The 18,877-nt window shown below is 42.2% G+C and overlaps 1 protein-coding gene across 5 annotated transcripts in view; it reads right to left on the reverse strand.

Moving 5' to 3' along the window:
* Positions 1-2,977: 2,977 nt before the first annotated feature.
* Positions 2,978-18,877, reverse strand: part of agbl5 (AGBL carboxypeptidase 5) — a 27,491-nt gene continuing 11,591 nt past the window's right edge. For 3 of the 5 annotated variants that reach the window (XM_053650334.1, XM_053650332.1, XM_053650335.1), the window contains 7 exons: positions 16,983-17,177; positions 11,306-11,433; positions 11,181-11,233; positions 10,864-11,009; positions 10,521-10,624; positions 4,023-4,061; positions 2,978-3,406 (listed from right to left, as the gene is read on the reverse strand). In XM_053650334.1, coding sequence (XP_053506309.1) covers positions 3,356-3,406; positions 4,023-4,061; positions 10,521-10,624; positions 10,864-11,009; positions 11,181-11,233; positions 11,306-11,433; positions 16,983-17,177 — 716 coding nt within the window. In that variant the 3' untranslated portion in view covers positions 2,978-3,355. Of the gene's footprint in view, positions 3,407-3,936; positions 4,062-10,520; positions 10,625-10,863; positions 11,010-11,180; positions 11,234-11,305; positions 11,434-16,982; positions 17,178-18,877 lie in introns of those variants that run through there. The other 2 variants (XR_008388564.1, XM_053650336.1) reach the window with 2 other exon arrangements.

Here is an 18,877-nt window from a genome sequence, read left to right on the forward strand (position 1 = left end):
AGTGCTGCATGAGCACAAACTTATATTTATATCCAAAATGCTCCACTGTGTGCAAGGGGCAAGGGAAACTGGTCTGAGTTGCTTAAAAGGTTTAGTTTAATTTAGGGCTGCAACTAATGATTATTTTCATAATCGATTAGTTGGCCAATTATTTTTTTTTCCCTTCTTCTTTCGATTAATCGATGAATCGGATGGGGCGAGGCAAACTTTCAGTACCCCCTTTTTTTTTTTTTTTTTTTTTTTGTTTATTTAAAATAAAATCCACAAACTAAACTGTTTGTCCAATTATATAAGAATTAAAAGAACCCAATACAGACACATACCAGAATGTATATTATTAATTTAGGTCTGTAGTTTAATTCTGTGCTTTTTGTGCATCCATAAAAAATAAATACTTATACATAATAAACTAAAACAAATAAATAAAATAGTTATATATATATATATTAGTGTGTGTGTGTGTGTGTGTGTGTGTGTGTGTGTGTGTGTGTTCTCACAAAAGTGAGTACACTCCTCACATTTTTGTCAATATTTGATTGTATCTTTTCATGTGACAATACTGAAGAAATGAAAAGTAAAGTAGTGAGTGTACAGCTTGTGTAACAGTGTAAATTTGCTGTCCCCTAAAAATAACTCGACACACAGCCATTAATGTCTAAACCGCTGGCAACAAAAGTGAGTACACCCCTAAGTGAAAATGTCCAAATTGGGCCCAAAGTGTCAATATATTGTGTGGCTACCATTATTTTCCAGCACTGCCTTAACCCTCGTGGGCATGGAGTTCACCAGAGCTTCATAGGTTGCCACTGGAGTCCTCTTCCACTCCTCCATGACGACATCACGGAGCTGGTGGATGTTAGAGACCTTGTGCTCCTCCACCTTCCGTTTGAGGATGCCCCACAGATGCTCAATAGGGTTTAGTCCATCACCTTCACCCTCAGCTTCTTTAGCAAGGCAGTGGTCCTCTTGGTGTGTTTGGGGTCGTTATCATGCTGGAATACTGCCCTGTGGCCCAGTCACCGAAGGGAGGGGATCATTCTCTGCTTCATGTCACAGTACATGTTTGCTTTCATGAATGAATCAATGAACTGTAGCTCCCCAGTGAAGGCAGCACTCACGCAGCCCCAGAACATGACACTCCCACCACCATGCTTGACTGTAGGCAAGACACACTTGTCTTTGTACTCCTCACCTGGTTGCAGCCAAACACACTTGACACCATCTGAACCAAATAAGTTTATCTTGGTTCCAGTAATCCATGTCCTTAGTCTGCTTGTCTTCAGCAAACTGTTTACGGGCTTTCTTGTGCATCGTCTTTAGAAGAAGCTTCCTTCTGGGACGACAGCCCAGCAGACCAATTTGATGCAGTGTGTGGCGTATGGTCCGAGCACTGACAGGCTGTCCCCCACCCCTTCAACCTCTGCAGCAATGCTGGCAGCACTCATACGTCTATTCGTTGAGGGAACCATGAATGCCAACACGTACTGTGACATACTGAAGCAAAGCATGATCAGTATGCAGTATTCCAGCATGATAATGACCCCAAACACACCTCCAAGACGACCACTGCCTTGCTAAAGAAGCTGAGGGTCAAGGTGATGGACTGGCCAAGCATGTCTCCAGACCTAAACCCTATTGAGCATCTGTGGAGCATCCTCAAATGGAAGGTGAAGGAGCACAAGGTCTCTAACATCCACCAGCTCCGTGATGTCGTCATGGAGGAGTGGAAGAGGACTCCAGTGGCAACCTGTGAAGCTCTGGTGAACTCCATACCCAAAACAGTTAAGGCAGCGCTGGAAAATAATGGTGGCCACACAAAATATTGACACTTTGGGTCAAATTTGGACATTTTCACTTAGGGGTGTACTCACTTTTGTTGCCAGCGGTTTAGACATTAATGGCTGTGTTGTTATTTTTAGGGGACGGCAAATTTACACTGTTACACAAGCTGTACACTCACTACTTTACATTGTAGCAAAGTGTCATTTCTTCAGTGTTATCAAATGAAAAGATATAATCAAATATTTATAAAAATGTGAGGGGTGTACTCACTTTTGTGAGATACTAGATGTATATGTATATGTATTTGCTCATACTGGTTCATGACTTTTCTGGCAAAAAGTTCATATTCATTGAGGTTAATGGATGTAGTGCAGTTGGTCAGTTCATGAAAACACCCAGTCTGGTCTTTTACAGTTACTTTTACAGAAACTTTGACAAACTCAAAATAAGCCATGATTTTAGTGAGGATGATCACTGCAGGAAATAAGAACCTGATCAACAGCTCATTGACACACTATATGATCAAAAGTACAGTTTGTGGACACTTGCCCATCACACTCATATGTGCTTCTTCTCCAAACTTTTGCCACAAAGTTGGAAGAACACAATTGTAAACCATGTCTTTGTATGCTGGAACTAAGAGGCACAAATCTTTTCCAGCATGACAGTGTCCCTGTGCACAAAGCGAGCTCTATGAAGACATGGTGTGTGAAGGTTGGAGTGGAAGAACTTGAGTGTCTTGCAGAGCCCTGACCTCAACCCCACTGAACACTTTTGGGATGAACTGGAACGCTGACTGCACCCCAGACCTCCTCAGTACCTGATCCCACTAATATTCTTGTAACTGAATGGACAAATAGTGGAAAGCCTTCCGAGAAGAGTGGAGCTTATTATAACAGGAAAGAGGGAATAAATCTAGAATGGGATTTTTAACAAGCACATATGAGTGTAGTGGTCAGATGTCCACAAACTTTTGGTCGTATAGTGTACTGCATGCCAATTCACAATCATAAGCATATTACTTACAGAAAATAAATCCTACTTTCTCGTACATAACACGTTCATAGATTTGATCGTGTCCAATTCTGATGAATAAAGGACATTTGTTCTTTAAACACTATTACACCACAGCGCTGTTGAATAACCCATTGAGATTGGTCAGATGGTGTTGATTAATTTTCTACAACAGCAGCTCTGACCGTGGTTCTGGCTGCAAAGGAGCTCGTTTTAATACCCATTCAACTTACACATGCATTTGTATGGCTCACACGCCACATAAACAAATTACAAATGTATGCAATTGATCAATGTTGAAATTAAATACATATGCATCAATACAGGGATTTAATACATCACACCTTGTTCTGTGCTGTTATGTTTGTGTGATACTGAACCATTAAACATTTCACATTCTCACTGGATATTTTGTATTTTTATATCCTGTGAAAATCAATAAACAAATGTTTAATGTAAAATATGCATGCAATTGTTGATATGGTGAAGCGTTCTATTAGGACATGTTCATTTAACATGTTTGGAAGGAGTCTCCAGTGTCAGCACTGTGTATATTCTTTTAGGTTTTCTGCCACAGGAGAGTCTTCAGGACGGAGGGTTCATTTTTCATCTTTGAGAAATAGAGGGGGAAAAAAAAAAAAGAGGTTGGTAAGGGAGCGACTGCTTTCTAGCTGTTATAATGTAAGTAAGAAACTGGAATGAACTTGTACAACGGATGTTCCACGATTATTAAGTGTAACTATAAAGCAATTAAAACATGTTGTTCTTTAATAAATGAAAACTGTAATTGTTAGCTAATTCATGTGGTATAGGAGGAATAAATCACTTTGCGTTGTGTTATGTGTTGGTCAACAGACCGTTTCATGACGTTACTGGACTGCATCATGCTACGTCATTCATGCTACAGCTGGACAGTCACATAAGATATGAACACATTTATCTGATATGTGAGTCTGATTAATAATTTATGTAATTCCTGAGTCCGAATGAGATTGGTCCATCCTTCATGAAGCTTTGTGAAGCAGTCATCTCAAGATCGGATCTTGTACAAGTATTAGTTACGGACACGATCAGATTATGATTATACACATGTATAAAAGTTGCAGCTGTGTATTTATTCTCGGTGTACCATAGACCTGCCTAGTGATACGAGTGAGTGAGGGAATGAAATGGATATTTAGAGAAGCAGTTCAGGTCTCTGTGCTCTGGGAAACACTGCCACTCACAAGCCAAAGCTCCGACTGCACTGGTTCTGGAGCGTCGTCCTGCCAAAAACAATGCACACGGTGTTGTTTTGATTCATATATAAAAGTAGGTTATACAGTATTTACTTATAAGAAAAAACAGACATGCACTAAAAGTAGCACGGTACAAATCTTTTAAAATTCAATACACTGTTCCATTTCAGACATTTCAGTTTATACTTGAAATGTTTAAGGTAAACTGCTCTTTGTGCACTCTGGAAGAAGCTCTTTACATTAAAATGTAATTTAACTCATTATACATTATTTTCAGACTGCTTAGTAATGCAATCATTAATCACAGTGTAAAAGAACAGAAAATGTCTGCAGTACTCGTCAAAACATGACGTCTAGATGAGCTTTTAATGCGTGTTTGACGAGAATGATGTTTCTTCTAGACCAGAGATGCCCAAACTAGGGCCCGTGGGCCAAAGTTGGCCCATGGTGACTTGATTTGGCCCACCATGCCATATGTGAGGGGGGGCAGGGGGAAAAATTGAATTGATGCTGATCTGCATTTCTAATTTAACATAACATATTTTTTTTTTTTTTGAGTTACAAAAAATGTAAATTGAAATTAAATGTAGAGAATATAAGAATTTGAATTTTATTTAATGTACATGCGTACTTCAAGGCCAGCGTGCTTTGTGCCAGTCAACAAACAGGTAATAATGGAGAGATCCAGGCAGTGGCACACAGACAAGAGGAAATTTTAAAAGGTTTGGAAGGATGATTTTTTATTTACTGAAATCAATTCAAAGGTAGTGTGTCTAGTTTGCAAACAGTCAGTTGCTGTTCTGATAGAGTACAATATCTGTCGTCATTATGAAACAAAACATTCTTCAGCTTTCTCAGAGTACAGCGGCGAGGCGCGAAAACAGAAGGCTAACGAGCTGCTTGCTAAACTTCGATCTGAGCAGAGTGCGCTGCTACGTCCTTCATCAGCTCAAGAAAGTGCCACACGGGCTAGCTATCAGATTTCCTGTATTTTACATCAAGAACAGCTATGTGCCAAATCCATCGGGCTTGTGGATGTGATGCGTGACGTCACCAAAATTGTGAATGATATACGCTCCAAGGCGCTCTCTCATCAGCAGTTCAAGGTACGGTTAGATGAGATGGAGGCACAATATGGTGATGTGTTGTACCACCAGGAGGTTAGATGGTTGAGCCGAGGAAAAGTTCTCAGGAGATTTTTTGATCTGCGTGATCAGAGCTTTTCAGGAAACCAAAATTGGCAGTATTCAAGTGCCCACGAATGAGAAATGGCTTTCTGACCTGGCCTTCCTTGTGGACGTTACAGAGCTGCTCAATGTTTTAAATGTTCAGCTCCAGGGTAAAGATCAGATTATCACCCAGCTTTTTGATCATGTGCGAGCCTTCAAACAAAAACTTCTGCTGCTCAGAAGACATCTCTCAGCAGGTAACATTCACAATTATAATATTCACAATAGTTTTATGTGCAGTCATTATTATTATTAATACGTATATTTAGTTTGCATTTATATCCAGTGGAGTCAGCTTTGGTATTTTGTGTTAATCAAGCTGATAAAATTTGTGTCAAAATTCTCTTAAATTATCATGGATTAATTTCCTTGTTTTGTCAGTTATTTATTCTATTTGCCTCCCTCTGTTTTTACATGCCTGCTTTTCTCTTCTTTCATTCCCAGTCTCACACTGTTCCTCTCTCTCATCCCCACATCCAGGAAATTTAGCCCATTTTCCCTGTTTTAGAGAGGCAGACATGATGAAAGAGAAGGTACCCGAGTATGATGCTGTTCTCAGCAACCTTATCCAGGAGTTTGACAGTCGCTTTGAGGACTTCAGACACAATGCTACTGACTTTGAATTGTTTGCTCAACCCTTCACCATCAGTGTGGACACAGTCAGTGATGATCTTCAGATGGAACTAATTGAGGTTCAGTGTGATTAAGAACTCAAACACAAGTTCAGGTCCCTTCCCTTGACAGACTTCTACAAATGTGTCCCAGCAAACAGGTTCCCAAAGATGTGCAAACAGGCACAAGTGATGCTGTCTCTGTTTGGCAGTACCTACCTCTGTGAGCAGACTTTCAGTCTGATGAACTTGAACAAGTGTAAACTGAGAAGCAAACTAACTGACTCTCACCTACATAATATCCTGACTTTGTCAGTAAGTCAGCTGCAGCCCAATTTGGAAAAACTTTTGAAAAATAAGGACCAGCTTCATGTCTCTCATTAGAGGTCACTGATATTGCAGGAATGTGGTTGTATTGCTTATAGCTTGAATAGTTGTATTAGGCATTGAACATGTACTATGAATGGGATTGTTTCTATGTTTTCATTATACTATAAGTTTCACTGAACTATAAAACTCTGAAAATAAAACTGCATTAGTTAAGCAGATTACAGTCTAATGTTTTCTATTTATTTATTTGTAAATATTATGAAATCATAAATGAGGAGAACCATGGCAACTTTAATTTTAATATAATACAGTTTGGTATAATGCAACGTTTACTTTCGGCCCACGGCCCTCAATCAAGTTTGATTTTTGGCCCTTCATAGGAAAAAGTTTGGGCACCTCTGTTCTAGACAATTCCACTCTTCCTTCAATGAATTCAGAGCAACGAGGTCAAAGGCACGTAGAATTTCATCCATTTTTCTTACGACTCTGCTCATAATTACACCAGAGAGCCAGCGTGATCACAGTCAACGTTAATATCATAATGATTATAGAATTTCTGAGATTTCAAGCACCCGATAGTTGAAAGAGAATTTGATCTAGGCGATGTTACATCTACGTTAAGTCTCTGAAAGTTAACTAGATGCAGCCTATCAAACGTCCTTGCTTAAAATCCCTAATGACTGTACTGCGGAGCACACCTACTTTCCTTTGAGTGTAATGGAACTCCAATGTACGTTAGAGTGTTTGCTTTATAATATGAAATGTATTATAATCCAGGAATTTTAAACAAGCGTTCCATCTCATTGTGGCGACAGGCCCACGGCTGGTGCACAAAAAGTAAAGAGCACCGCTTCAGCACCACCAATGTTTCGGACAGCCGAAGGGCGCGTGGCTGTGGGGTGGGGCCGCCGACACACACACGGCTGGTGGCTGATCAGCGCAGCTGCTCTCCACCATCCAGCAGCCGACAAGAGAGTATGAAAGGGCGATCCTCCGCTAGCAAAGGGAGAGAGGGCTCCCATGCATGCTAATTTGTTGTGTGTTTTTTGCAGAGGATTCAAATGCGACCGAAGACTCCGTCCCCTGGCTGCACCCGTGGCATTGCCTGACTGCAGAATGGGATCACAGCTGCTCGGGAAACCTCCAGCACAGCCCCGGCAGCCCCACGGACGACCCCGGCACCTGAGCACTTCACCTCACGGCATCACTTTTGCACACACACACCCTCACGGACTTTAAATAAACTCTCCACGTGTGACGCTTAAACAGCCTCCTGTGTGTCTGTGCTCTCCCCACCGCTGGCTAGATTCCCTACACTGGTGGAGGATGTGGGCATGAGCACAGACCCACCTACACAATAAAAAATAAATAAATAAATAAACAACAAAAAAAAACCCCACGTCGCGGGTAAAAAAAAAAAAAAAAAAAGGATCCCATGCTACAGCATCTCATGGAGACTCCAGCAGCAGGCCGTGACGCAGCAGCTTACCCAAAGCCTGCAGGTCACAACCCGGGAGCTTCTGGCCCTGAAAACAACCACCCTTGCAGCCGCCACACCTCTCCCTGATCCCGGCCGAGAAGCCCGGCACCTTCTTCCCCACCAGACCCCGGAGGACGACATTGAGGCCTACCTAGAGGCCTTCGAACGGGTCGCCCACCGAGAAGACTGGGGCATCGAAGAGTGGCCATGCATTCTCGGCCCACCGGTCTCCGGAGAAGCGCACACGGTGTACTATGCCCTCTCTCCGGAGGAAGCAGCAGACTACGAAGAAGTAAAGAGGGAGATCCTGGCATGGTGCGGGTGAACCCCGCACCAGGCGGCGGCGGAGTTCCACCAATGGAGATACAGGCCTGGAGTCAAGCCACACAGACAGATGGACACCATCCTGTGCATCACCAATAGGTGGCTCCAACCAGACCAGTATACCACCACCATGGTTGCAGAGAAGGTGGCCATGGATCAGTTCCTGAGAACTTGGCCGCCCACAGAACACCAGGCCGTGGGGATGCAGGCTCCCAGGATGCCCAAGGAACTACTAACCGCCCTGGAACACACCTTGGCCACCCGGCAACTCAGCAGGGAAGGACGGCGAACCCTTAGCCCCCCTAGAAGATTCCCGCCACACTGGCCCGAACGCCATAACTACGCTGGGGAGGGAAAGAACCACCAAAGCCACCCCGTCTATGGGACAGAGCTGGACCCAGGGACGCCGAAGAAGGCCCAGAAACCCTGGCTGGCGGGTGCGCCCTCCACATGCCGGACCCACCAAAAGCACCTACCCTGATCGTGTGGGTCGAGGGAAGCCCAGTCACCGCCCTGTTGGACTCACGGAGCACGGTGACCCTGACCCAACCGACGATCCTGCCAAAAAACATCAGCAGGAACGGAACCATCAAAGTGACCTGCGTACATGGGGATGCACAGGAAGTCCCCGACGCCAAGGTCCAGATACAGGGTGAAGCATGCACCTGGCCACTCCGAGTGGGTGTCATCCCCGACCTCCCAGTACCACTGCTCCTTGGAAGAGACTGGCCAGGGTTCCCGGACAGCCCAACTCCCAAGTCCAGGAGGGCGCCCCAGAGAGCGAAGGATGCACAAGTTCGGCATGCCCAATAGAGGGGGACGCCACAGCAGAAGGTGAGCAGCACACACATACTAACCCAAACATAAAAGAATGTACAACCACCCAGCGCAACCCCGGGAGGTCCAGCCTAGTGCCAAATAGCTCCTGTAAGTTCGTAGCCTGGTGGCAGGGCCCATATACAGTCCTCGAGAGGAAGGGCGCCATGAACTGTCGCCTACAGCAACCCGGTAAGCGAGTGGAGACAAAAACATACCACGTGAACCTGCTGAAGAAGTGGATAGAGCCGGCGCCAGTATTGTCTTCGTTCACGGTCCTAGACACAGATCACAACAAGGGCAGCTTGGTTCAGCTGGGTGAAGATCTCACCCCCACAGAAAGACAGGAGCTAACAGAGTTGGTGGGTCAATTCACTGATGATTTTTCTACCTCCCCAGGGATGACACAGCTGGTCCACCATGATATCAAGACATGCCCAAGGGTAGTGGTAATACAGCAGCCCTATCGTGTCCCAGAGGCCCGCTGCAAGGCTATCGAGGAGGAGGTCGGCCGGATGCTGCGGGACAACATCATAGATGAGTCCAACAGCCCCTGGTCCAGCCCCACCATAGTCGTGCCGAAGCCCGACGGAAGTATGCGCCTCTGCAATGACTTCCGGAAGCTGAACCAGGTCTCAGAGTTTGACAGCTATCCCCTCCCCGGAGTGGACGACCTAGTGGAGCGACTGGGGAGGGCCCCGGTTCATATCCACACTGGACCTGACGAAAGGCAGTGAAGGACTACCCCCGGCCTATGTCAAAGAAAGAAAAGAGGCTCTCACCAGTGCCCCAGTACTGTGTAACCCAGACTTCACCCTTCCATTCACCGTACACACCGCTGAATCCAAGACTGGGCTGGGCACTGTCCTCTTGCTGACCTTCGACGGAGAAGAACACCCGGTCCTCTACATCAGCAGCAAGCTGTCCCCACCTGAGAGGAGAAAGAGAGGCCCTGGAAAGAGAGATTTTTGGATTTCTCTATACAGGTCCAACACCGGACGGGAACCCAACATGGGAACGCAGATGGCCTCTCACGGTGTGATGCACTGTGGGCCTGAAACACAGCAGCAGTAGGCTCAGAACTGAGGGCGTCCACTTCAGCATCACCAATGTTTTGGACAGCCGAAGGGCGCGTGGATGTAGGTGGGGTGGGACCGCCGACACACACACGGCTGGTGGCTGATGATTAGAGCGGCCGCTCTCCACTATCCAGCAGCCAAAGGGAGAGTATAAAAGAGCGATCTTCCACTAGCAAAGTGAGAGAGGGCTCCCAAGGTGTGCATGCTAATTTGTTGTGTGTTTTTTGCAGAGGATTCCGACATGACCGAAGACTCCCCCCCCTGGCTGCACCCGCGGCATTGCCTGACTGCAGAATGGGATCCCAGCTGCTCGGGAAACCCCCAGCACGGCCCCGGCAGCCCCACGGATGACCCCACCTGAGCACTTCACCTCACGGCATCACTTTTGCATACACACACCCTCACTTTAAATAAACTCTCCACATGTGACACTTAAACAGCCTCCTGTGTGTCTGTGCTCTGCCCACCGCTGGCTAGATTCCCTACATCATAAAGCAAGAACTGAGCATACATTGGAGCTGAAAATGAGTAGCCACAATTCCAAGTTGTATCTTGTTGCACTATACAGTACATTCAGCACTCCATTACTCTAAGAAGCATGTGTGTGTGTGTGTTACCTTTTTAGTTGTGCCTTCCATATTGTCCCCAGAGCACTTATAGCTTTGGGAAGAGTTCCTCAACAGAGCTTTTGTCGTCAAACGCAGCGCAGAGTGATCTATCCCTAATACACAATGTAATGAAGTCACTCATCATGTAAAGACCAAGACCTAATCACAGCTAATCAAATGAATAAACATATCGTTTTAAAGTCTGTATTTATTGAATTCCTTTCAAAATAACTGTGTTTGAATCAGAATGTAAACAAAAGCAGCTCAAATACCTCACCCCTCTAAGAAAGAAAGCCTCAGGGTTTCATGCAGCACATTTACATCAATGATGTTGAGATAATGAAGTACAGACCTGTTAGTTGTTTTTTGAGACCGGGTTTGACCAGCTTCCCTGTTCTCACGGTGGAACTGTCACAGCACGTAAACTGAGGTAGAGGATGAGACGAAAACTCTGCCTTAAGTACTGGGATTCGACTCGGTCGGAAATGCAGCTCACACCTGAAATCATGTAGATCAACAGAAGAATGGGTTAGCAAAGAACCTACTTGATTTAAAATAAATAAATAAATAAATAAATAAATAAATAAATAAATAAATAAAAGGAAAAGAGCACAGAAATATCTATTCAGGGTTTTTAAACAGCTGCAACATGAAAGTGAACTGCATTACCTTCTGCACTGAATGGATGAGATAACATCCATGGAGTGCTCCTCTAGGGATATCTGAAAAGAGAAGGAAACAAGTAAGTTCAATTCTGTAGATGTATGCAGGTACATGCAGTGATAGTGCTCTACCTGTGACAACCTCTGCAGTACTGCAAATGACTGAGTGGAGTCTGGACTTCCATTAATGACGCCCATCTGAATCCGTGAAAGAGGATCTTTGCTCTGTAATGTTGGCTGAGATTGAGGATCACCGTTTGCTACGTAGTCACAAGAAAGGAAAAGAAGAAAGTCATGAAAACCAGGATTGCTGTGAATCAAATGAATCACATCCAACACTGAAACTAAAGAGTGACACGTGTTTTAGTCATTCAAAAATGAAAGTGTAGTCCATTAGTCTTGTACCAAAATTATTTTTACTTTATCTTCTTAAACTATGTTACTATTAGGAACACCTGTGCACCTGCCCATTCATGCAAGTATCAATTCAGCCAATCATGTGGCAGCAGTGCAATACATACAATCGTGCAGATACAGGTCAATAGCTAATAGTTAATGTTCACATCAAACATCAGAATGAGGAAAAAATGTGATCTCAGTGATCTTAACCGTGGCATGGTTGTTGGTATCAAATGGGCTGGATTGAGTATTTCATAAACTGCTGACCTCCTGGGATGTTCATGCATAACAGTCTTTAGAGTTTACTCAGAATGATGCAAAAAACAAAAAACATCACCTTGTTAATGAGAGAGGTCCAGAGGAGAACAGCCTGACAGGTTTGTGTGAACAGGGAAGGTAAGGTAACTTAAATAACCACACGCTGCAACCATGGTGAGCAGAAAAGCATCTCAGAACCCACAACACTTTGAACCTTGAGGTGAATGGGTGACAACAGCAAAAGCTCACGGCGGGATCCACTTCTGTCAGCCAAGAACAAGAATCTGAGGCTGAAGTGGGCACAGGCTCGCCCAAACTGGACTGTTAAAGACTGGAAAAAACGTATCCTGCTCTGATGAATCTGTTTCTGCTGCAACAAGTAAGTCGTAGGGTCAGAATTTGGCATGAATCCATGGACCTACTGTAACCTGCATTGGGCCTACACTACAGGCTGTCGGTTGTGGTGTAATGGTGTGGGGAATGTTTTCTTGGTTCCAGGAACACAACAGTGAGTTCAATGTATTTCAGTGACCTTCCTAGTCTGAACCGAATCTGAATCCATCAGAGAACATTTGGGATGTGAAGCATGAATGTGCTGCTCAAATATCTGTAGCAATCATGTCAAGTGATCATGTCAAAGCAATATTTCATACACCTTGTTGAATCCATGCCATGAAAAACTGAGAGACGCTTCCTCCCATTATTAGTACACCGTCACTAATAAAGTGGCTCTTAAGTGTACATGATGCTTTATATTAGGAATAAATACAACAAAATAATCTAAGAGTGCGAGTTCAAATACTAACATGTCAGAGCAAGACAAACGGGGGGAAAAAACAAACAAGAATGAAATTTTTTGCATGGCTTTTCAGAGCTGGATTTATTGTAAAGTGCTTTAAAATGAATACCGAGCTCTCTTTGTTTCTGCTTGAGGTTTTTTTTTTTAATCAACCAGACTTTCTGAATAATGATACATCGTGATAGCACAGCACTATGCATGTGGTGGAAATTAGCAAGATTAGCAGCATGGTTTTAAGCAACAACTGAATACAATGAAACTGATATAATAGTCTGCTATGATCTAGAATAATAGAAAATGCATGTAGTCAGCCACTGTTGTGTAATTAGCAACGATAAATTAGGAGAAACACTCGACTTGAACAGAAACACAGTGCTCACTATGCTAATGCTGTGTGAATACTTTGCTAGCAGGTAAACAGTGAGGATGGACCATGTAAGTGTATAGATAGTAATGTGACCTCAAGCCATTTCTTTGTAAAGACAGCAAAACAGGGAGATGATATTTATAAATGCAGGTATAAAATTAAACATGAATACACTGAATATGCTCAATTTGCTTTGTTCAAGTTGGGGTTTGTGCTAACTCCACAGTGACTGCCTTTCATTTTGCTAGATAGTTACCAATCCACTTATTTTGCAAATCGAATACGACTGTATATAGTTCAAAAGGAAATTATTATTCTTGTTGTCAAGAACAAGTGCTTCCTGACGCTCCTTATTATACCCTCATGGACCTGTACTGCAAGTGTCCACTTATGTGATGTAGGTGATTCATGTGGAGAGAAACCGTAATGCAACGTAGGGTTTAAAAGTTGACAGCTGCTACAGTTCCTTACTTTTTTGCCAGGAACTTAGCTGCTGGAAACTTTGCTCCAAAAGATTGTCAGTTTGGCCATGATAATAATAATGATATCTGATATGATAATTTAATAACAAATATTACAACACTGATTTAAAAATTAATTATAAGTCAAGAATGAGCTTAAGATTTAATTACTGATTCATGAGATTTTCTATGATTCATAATACGAGGTAAACATACTACCTTATTATAGTGTGAAAAGCAACATGAAAGATGAGAAAGATTAAAGCAAATGTTGTGACTTCAGGAAATCAGTCAGAGCAGAACACTTTAAAGGTGTAGTGTGTAATTTTAGTGTATCTAGTCGTATTTTATTGCAGTTGCAAAACTGACAAACCGGCCCTTTAAAAAATAAAGTGAAAGTGCAGGAAAACACAAAAAGGTCAGAATTCTTCGTTTCCATTCAACCAGCAGTCACATTTATTTAAGAATGAAAAATTTGGACCTCCATCTCTTCCAACAGCCCAAAAATTGTGCGTAATATACGGTACAGTATAATAAATTATGTAAATAAAAGTGTATACATACAGTATAATGGTGTACACGGTCATCCACACTGCAGATTGAATGTGAAGCACATTTAGTGGTATTGTAGAGTTAAAGGCTAAACATGATTTTGAAATTTGCTTTAGACACAAACATCAGCAACTACATGATTATGGACAACTCGTTTTTTTACACTCTTAGGGGGGAAAAAAAAAAGAAAAAAAAGGGTTAAATCTAGTAGTCTGAACAGTTCGGTTTGCTCCTATGGAGGAACACCCTTAAAGGATATGAGCAGAACCGTGTAACAGATCGTTTTAAAACAGGCTGAAAGTGGTTCTAGCTGGAACCAACAACTGATCCATTAACCTCTGAGAGACCCTTTCTTTTCCTTTTTTTTTTTTTTTTTTTTTTTTTTTTTTTTGAAGAGTGTAGATACTCGTTCACAAAAAAGCTACATCCCATAGTGGAACTGTATTTAGGTTATAGATATAAAAGATGGAAGAAGAAAAAGAAGGAGAGGACTTATTTTACTGACTGTTATGAGGTGACACCACAACAGAGACAAGTAAAGCATAGCTTACAAAAACAAGGTCGATCATAATCTATTCAGTGAACCGGCTATTCTATCCAAACGTCATCTGTTAGTTACAAGTGGCGTCATCCAATAAGGAAAAATCACAGACACAAACAAATCTCATTTCCATCACAGTGGTTCAAATCAAGACTGCGTAAAACACAGGAAAAAAGTGTGACAAGTGCTGATGTAGTATGGGTCAGCAAGTTGAATAAAGTACCCATGGATTACACTTATTCTGCATTTGATGGTTTAAAAAAAAAAAAAAAAAAAAAAAATATTGACTTCCGACCAGGAAATAAAAAAATAAAAACAAACAAAACACCCCCTCGACTCAGGTACAACCCCCCCACCAGGTTCAGCAAGTGACGTCGAATCATTATGGCTGCTCACAGCATGAAAAGTAAACAAAGTAGCACTTCTTACCTTTGAATGAGTTATATTGTATATACAAGTATCATCTTTAAAGCAATCAGACATGTTCCATTGTTGAATCTATAACACTGACTATATGGTTCACTGCTTTGAGGACGAAAACATACACCACTCATGTTTGCACAACTACCCTCCCTCCCCGCTTTTGCAGGTCGAAAATGACGTAATTCCAGTTTCCGAGTTCCCGCTCCCGAGGCAAGTCAAATGCGGCTACCTTAATTTGTTTATATCTGTCCGGTTAATTTAACTGACCACATTTTGAGAAGGTTCCACAAAGCTACGTACGTACAGAGTGATAAAGTAAAGAAAGTTTCCAGAAACATTTATACATCTATATAAAAAGGAGCCACCGACCAGCAATCTGAAGAAACATTTCTAAACATTAGAGCCTTTCGTAAAACATGTACAGAATAAAATTTATATACATCATAAAACTGACAAATGGTGAAAAGGCTATAAATTTTACCGAGTGTGAGTAAATGGTTGGATTTGTTACTATACCACACATGACTGTAAGAAGAGGACTTTTTTTTATTATTATTGTTTTTTAATCTAACAAGAAATCTTGCAAAATAATAATAATAATAATAATAATAATAATAATAATAATAATAATATATTTTTGAGTGTGTGAGTGGACTGGCTGATGTTTTGGTGAACACAGACCACCATAAGAACAGAATCATTTTTGCTATGGCACTGCTTGCCAATGTGAACCAGAGGCTGTACTCTTATTCATCATGTCCCTTTGTTCTGTTAACACGTTGGTAACATTACACTATTCAAAAGCATAATCGCAAACAAATCTGTTCGCAAACGTTTCCCACTGATTCATGAACAGTGGGGAAAAAAAAAATCCACGATGGGACAGACTTATTTCGGTTCTGAGTAACTATTACTTTTACTGATATTGGCAATAAGAAATTCTTGCTTGAGAAATATTACTGCGCAAAAACATCCTTAAAGCAAATATCCATCATTCTAGTCCTCTGTGAATGGAACCTCTGTACTGACATACAAAGCGTTTCAGTTCATAATGACTTGACTGAATAGCGATACATTTGACATTATGCTACAGTATTGATATTTTGAGATCATAAATACCGTCTGACAGCAACATCACCTATTTTAACCCCAGAAAGATAGATAGACTGAAGTGGTGGTACAGTACTGGCATTTTCTATATATTGCAATCTGAATTGCAAAGAAAATAGAAAAAAAAGAAAGAAAGAAAAAAAGACAGTTAATAAAATTCAGAAATGAATGACAAGAGAAGAAAAGTGCAAGAATGCATACTGCAGAAATGATTCATCACTGCTCAGGAAACAAATGTTTCCGAAAAGAGAGTAACTAACACACACACACACACACACACACACACACACACACACACACACAGTTGCTATGCACCATTTTGTGTTCCCATTACATTCAGTCATTGGCATTGAGTATGTGTTTCATATTAATATGATCAAAGTGCAATGCTACAAAAACAAAACCAAGACCAATTACTTCCATGATTTAAAAAAAAAAAAAAAAAAAAAAAAAAAAAAGGTTTAAATGCCAGCAAGCAGATTCACAATTTCGTAAATCACAGCCACTTCTGTGAAATTAAAACCATTAAAATCCTCGGGGCCTTCTATTTAAAGATAAGCACCACAGCAGAGACTCATTTACGCGCTCAATCTCACACATATGCGGACAAACACACACACACACAAACACACACACAAACACACACACAAACACACACACAAACACACACACAAACACACACACAAACACACACACACAAACACACACACACAAACACACACACACAAACACACACACACACACACACACAAACACACACACAAACACACACACAAACACACACACAAACACAGCAGCCAGTTAGTCTTGCTGTGCTGGCTGTGCTTTCTGAGTGTCTCTGAGGCAGGTGTGGTGCAGAGAGCTTAGTTTGGTGAGCAGGCCGGTGTGGGAGTACAGACCTGCCGTATTGATGGAGCAGGAGGCTGCCCCTGCCCCCAAGGAGGAGGAGGAGGGAGAGGAGGAAGTGGAGGAGGAGGTTGAGGATGAAGGGGAGAGCGGGGGACGTGCTGGGACGGCTTGGCTGTTGCTAGGACAGTCGAGTGAGAGGCGGTGACCGAGGTGGTGCGGGCGCCTCTTCTCCTGAGCTTTCGACTCTACAGAGGACACAGATATACAAGACACACTTGACACGCAGCAACATTTACAATTGATAGTTATGCAAACATTACAGTGGATACAGTGGATATAAAAAGTCTACACACCCCTGTTAAAATGGCAGGTTTTTGTGATGGATAAAAAAATTAAACCAAGATAAATCATGTCAGAACCTTTTCTACCTTTATTGTGAAATTTTCTAAATTGTATTGTGAAATTAACCTATGCATTAAAGTGAAAGAATCATTTTAGGGAGAAAACAAAATAAAAGTGTGCACACCTCTAAGCTTATACTTAGTTGAAGCACTTTTAGATTTTATCACAGCATTCAGTCTTTTTGTTTAAGAGCCAAGCAGTTTGGCACATCTTGACTTAGCAATATTTTGCCATTCTTCCTTGCAAAAGCATTCTAACTCTGTCAGATTGGACCTGTCAGATCTGGGCATCTCCTGTGCACAGCTGTCTTCAGGTCACCACACAGATCTTTGATTGGATTTAGGTCTGGACTTCCAAAACCTTGAGCTTGTCTTGGTGAAGCCATTCCTTTGTTAATCTGGAGGTTTGCTTTGGGTCGTTGTCATGCTGAGAGGTGAAATTCCTCTTCATCTTAAGTGTTTTAGCAGTAGCCTTAAGGTTTTGTGCCAAAATTGACTGGTATTTGGAGCTATTTATTATTCCATCCACACTGATTAAAGCCCCAGTTCCAGCTGAAGAAAAACAGCCCCAGAGTATGATGCTGCCACCACCATGCTTCACCGTGGGTATGGTGTTCTTTTGGTGATGTGCTGTGTTTTGTTTTTGTGCCAAACAAATCGTTTGATATTATGGCCAAAATGTTCTTTGGTCTCATCAGAGTGTTACAACCCGCTATCTTTGGGATGGGAAGTTGTTTGTGTGCTGTGCCATATTTTTGTGTGCAGGTCCGAATTCCCTCCCAGAGTTTCCAGCCTGCCCTAGCCTGCCTTGCTCCCGCCTCCCAGGATGAGATCACTGAATGACGACGCTATTTAAAGAGGAAGAGGAGTGAGAATGGAGTGGGATGTTGGAAGTGTTTACGCGTGCTTGGGTGTTCAGAGATTGTGTTTGTTGTGTTGTTTGTATTCTGCATTCGGACTTCTGTTCTTGTTTTTGACTCTTGCCTGGTTTTTAACTGAGTTTGGTTGTCCCTGTACCTGTTGTATATTCTATTCACCATTGTATATATTTTGCACTCGGTTCACTGGCAGTAGGGGTGTGGCTGCCATTTCTTTTGGGAGAGGGGTTCTTTTTGTTTCCGTTTCCTTTCAGGTAAACTAGCTACCAAACAAAGAATCCTTTTCTTTATTATGTTGGCCTTGGCCCACCCTGAAGGTATGCCTGGTGTTGGTTCTTTGTACAGTTATATGTATATATTTGTGTGTTTTACAATATACCACAACTTTTTGAACAAACCTGTTGGTGTTTGTTATTCCTGGCATCCCTTATTTAAAGGTCAATTCCACTGAATCGCAAGCTGGTTACTCTAACCTAGACTGGGCCGTAACAAGACCATAACACATCATTCCACATGGTTTTGGGGGATTGTTGTCATATGTAGGGAGCAACCAGTACTTGCCAGAAATTGCTACAATTCTTTTAATGATGCTGGTGACCTCTTGGCAGTCTCCCTGACCAGTTTTCTCCTGATCTTCTTGTCAATTTTAGCAGGACGTCAAGTTAT

This window comes from Ictalurus furcatus, chromosome 19, assembly GCF_023375685.1.
Source record: "Ictalurus furcatus strain D&B chromosome 19, Billie_1.0, whole genome shotgun sequence".
NCBI classification, from domain to species: domain Eukaryota; kingdom Metazoa; phylum Chordata; class Actinopteri; order Siluriformes; family Ictaluridae; genus Ictalurus; species Ictalurus furcatus.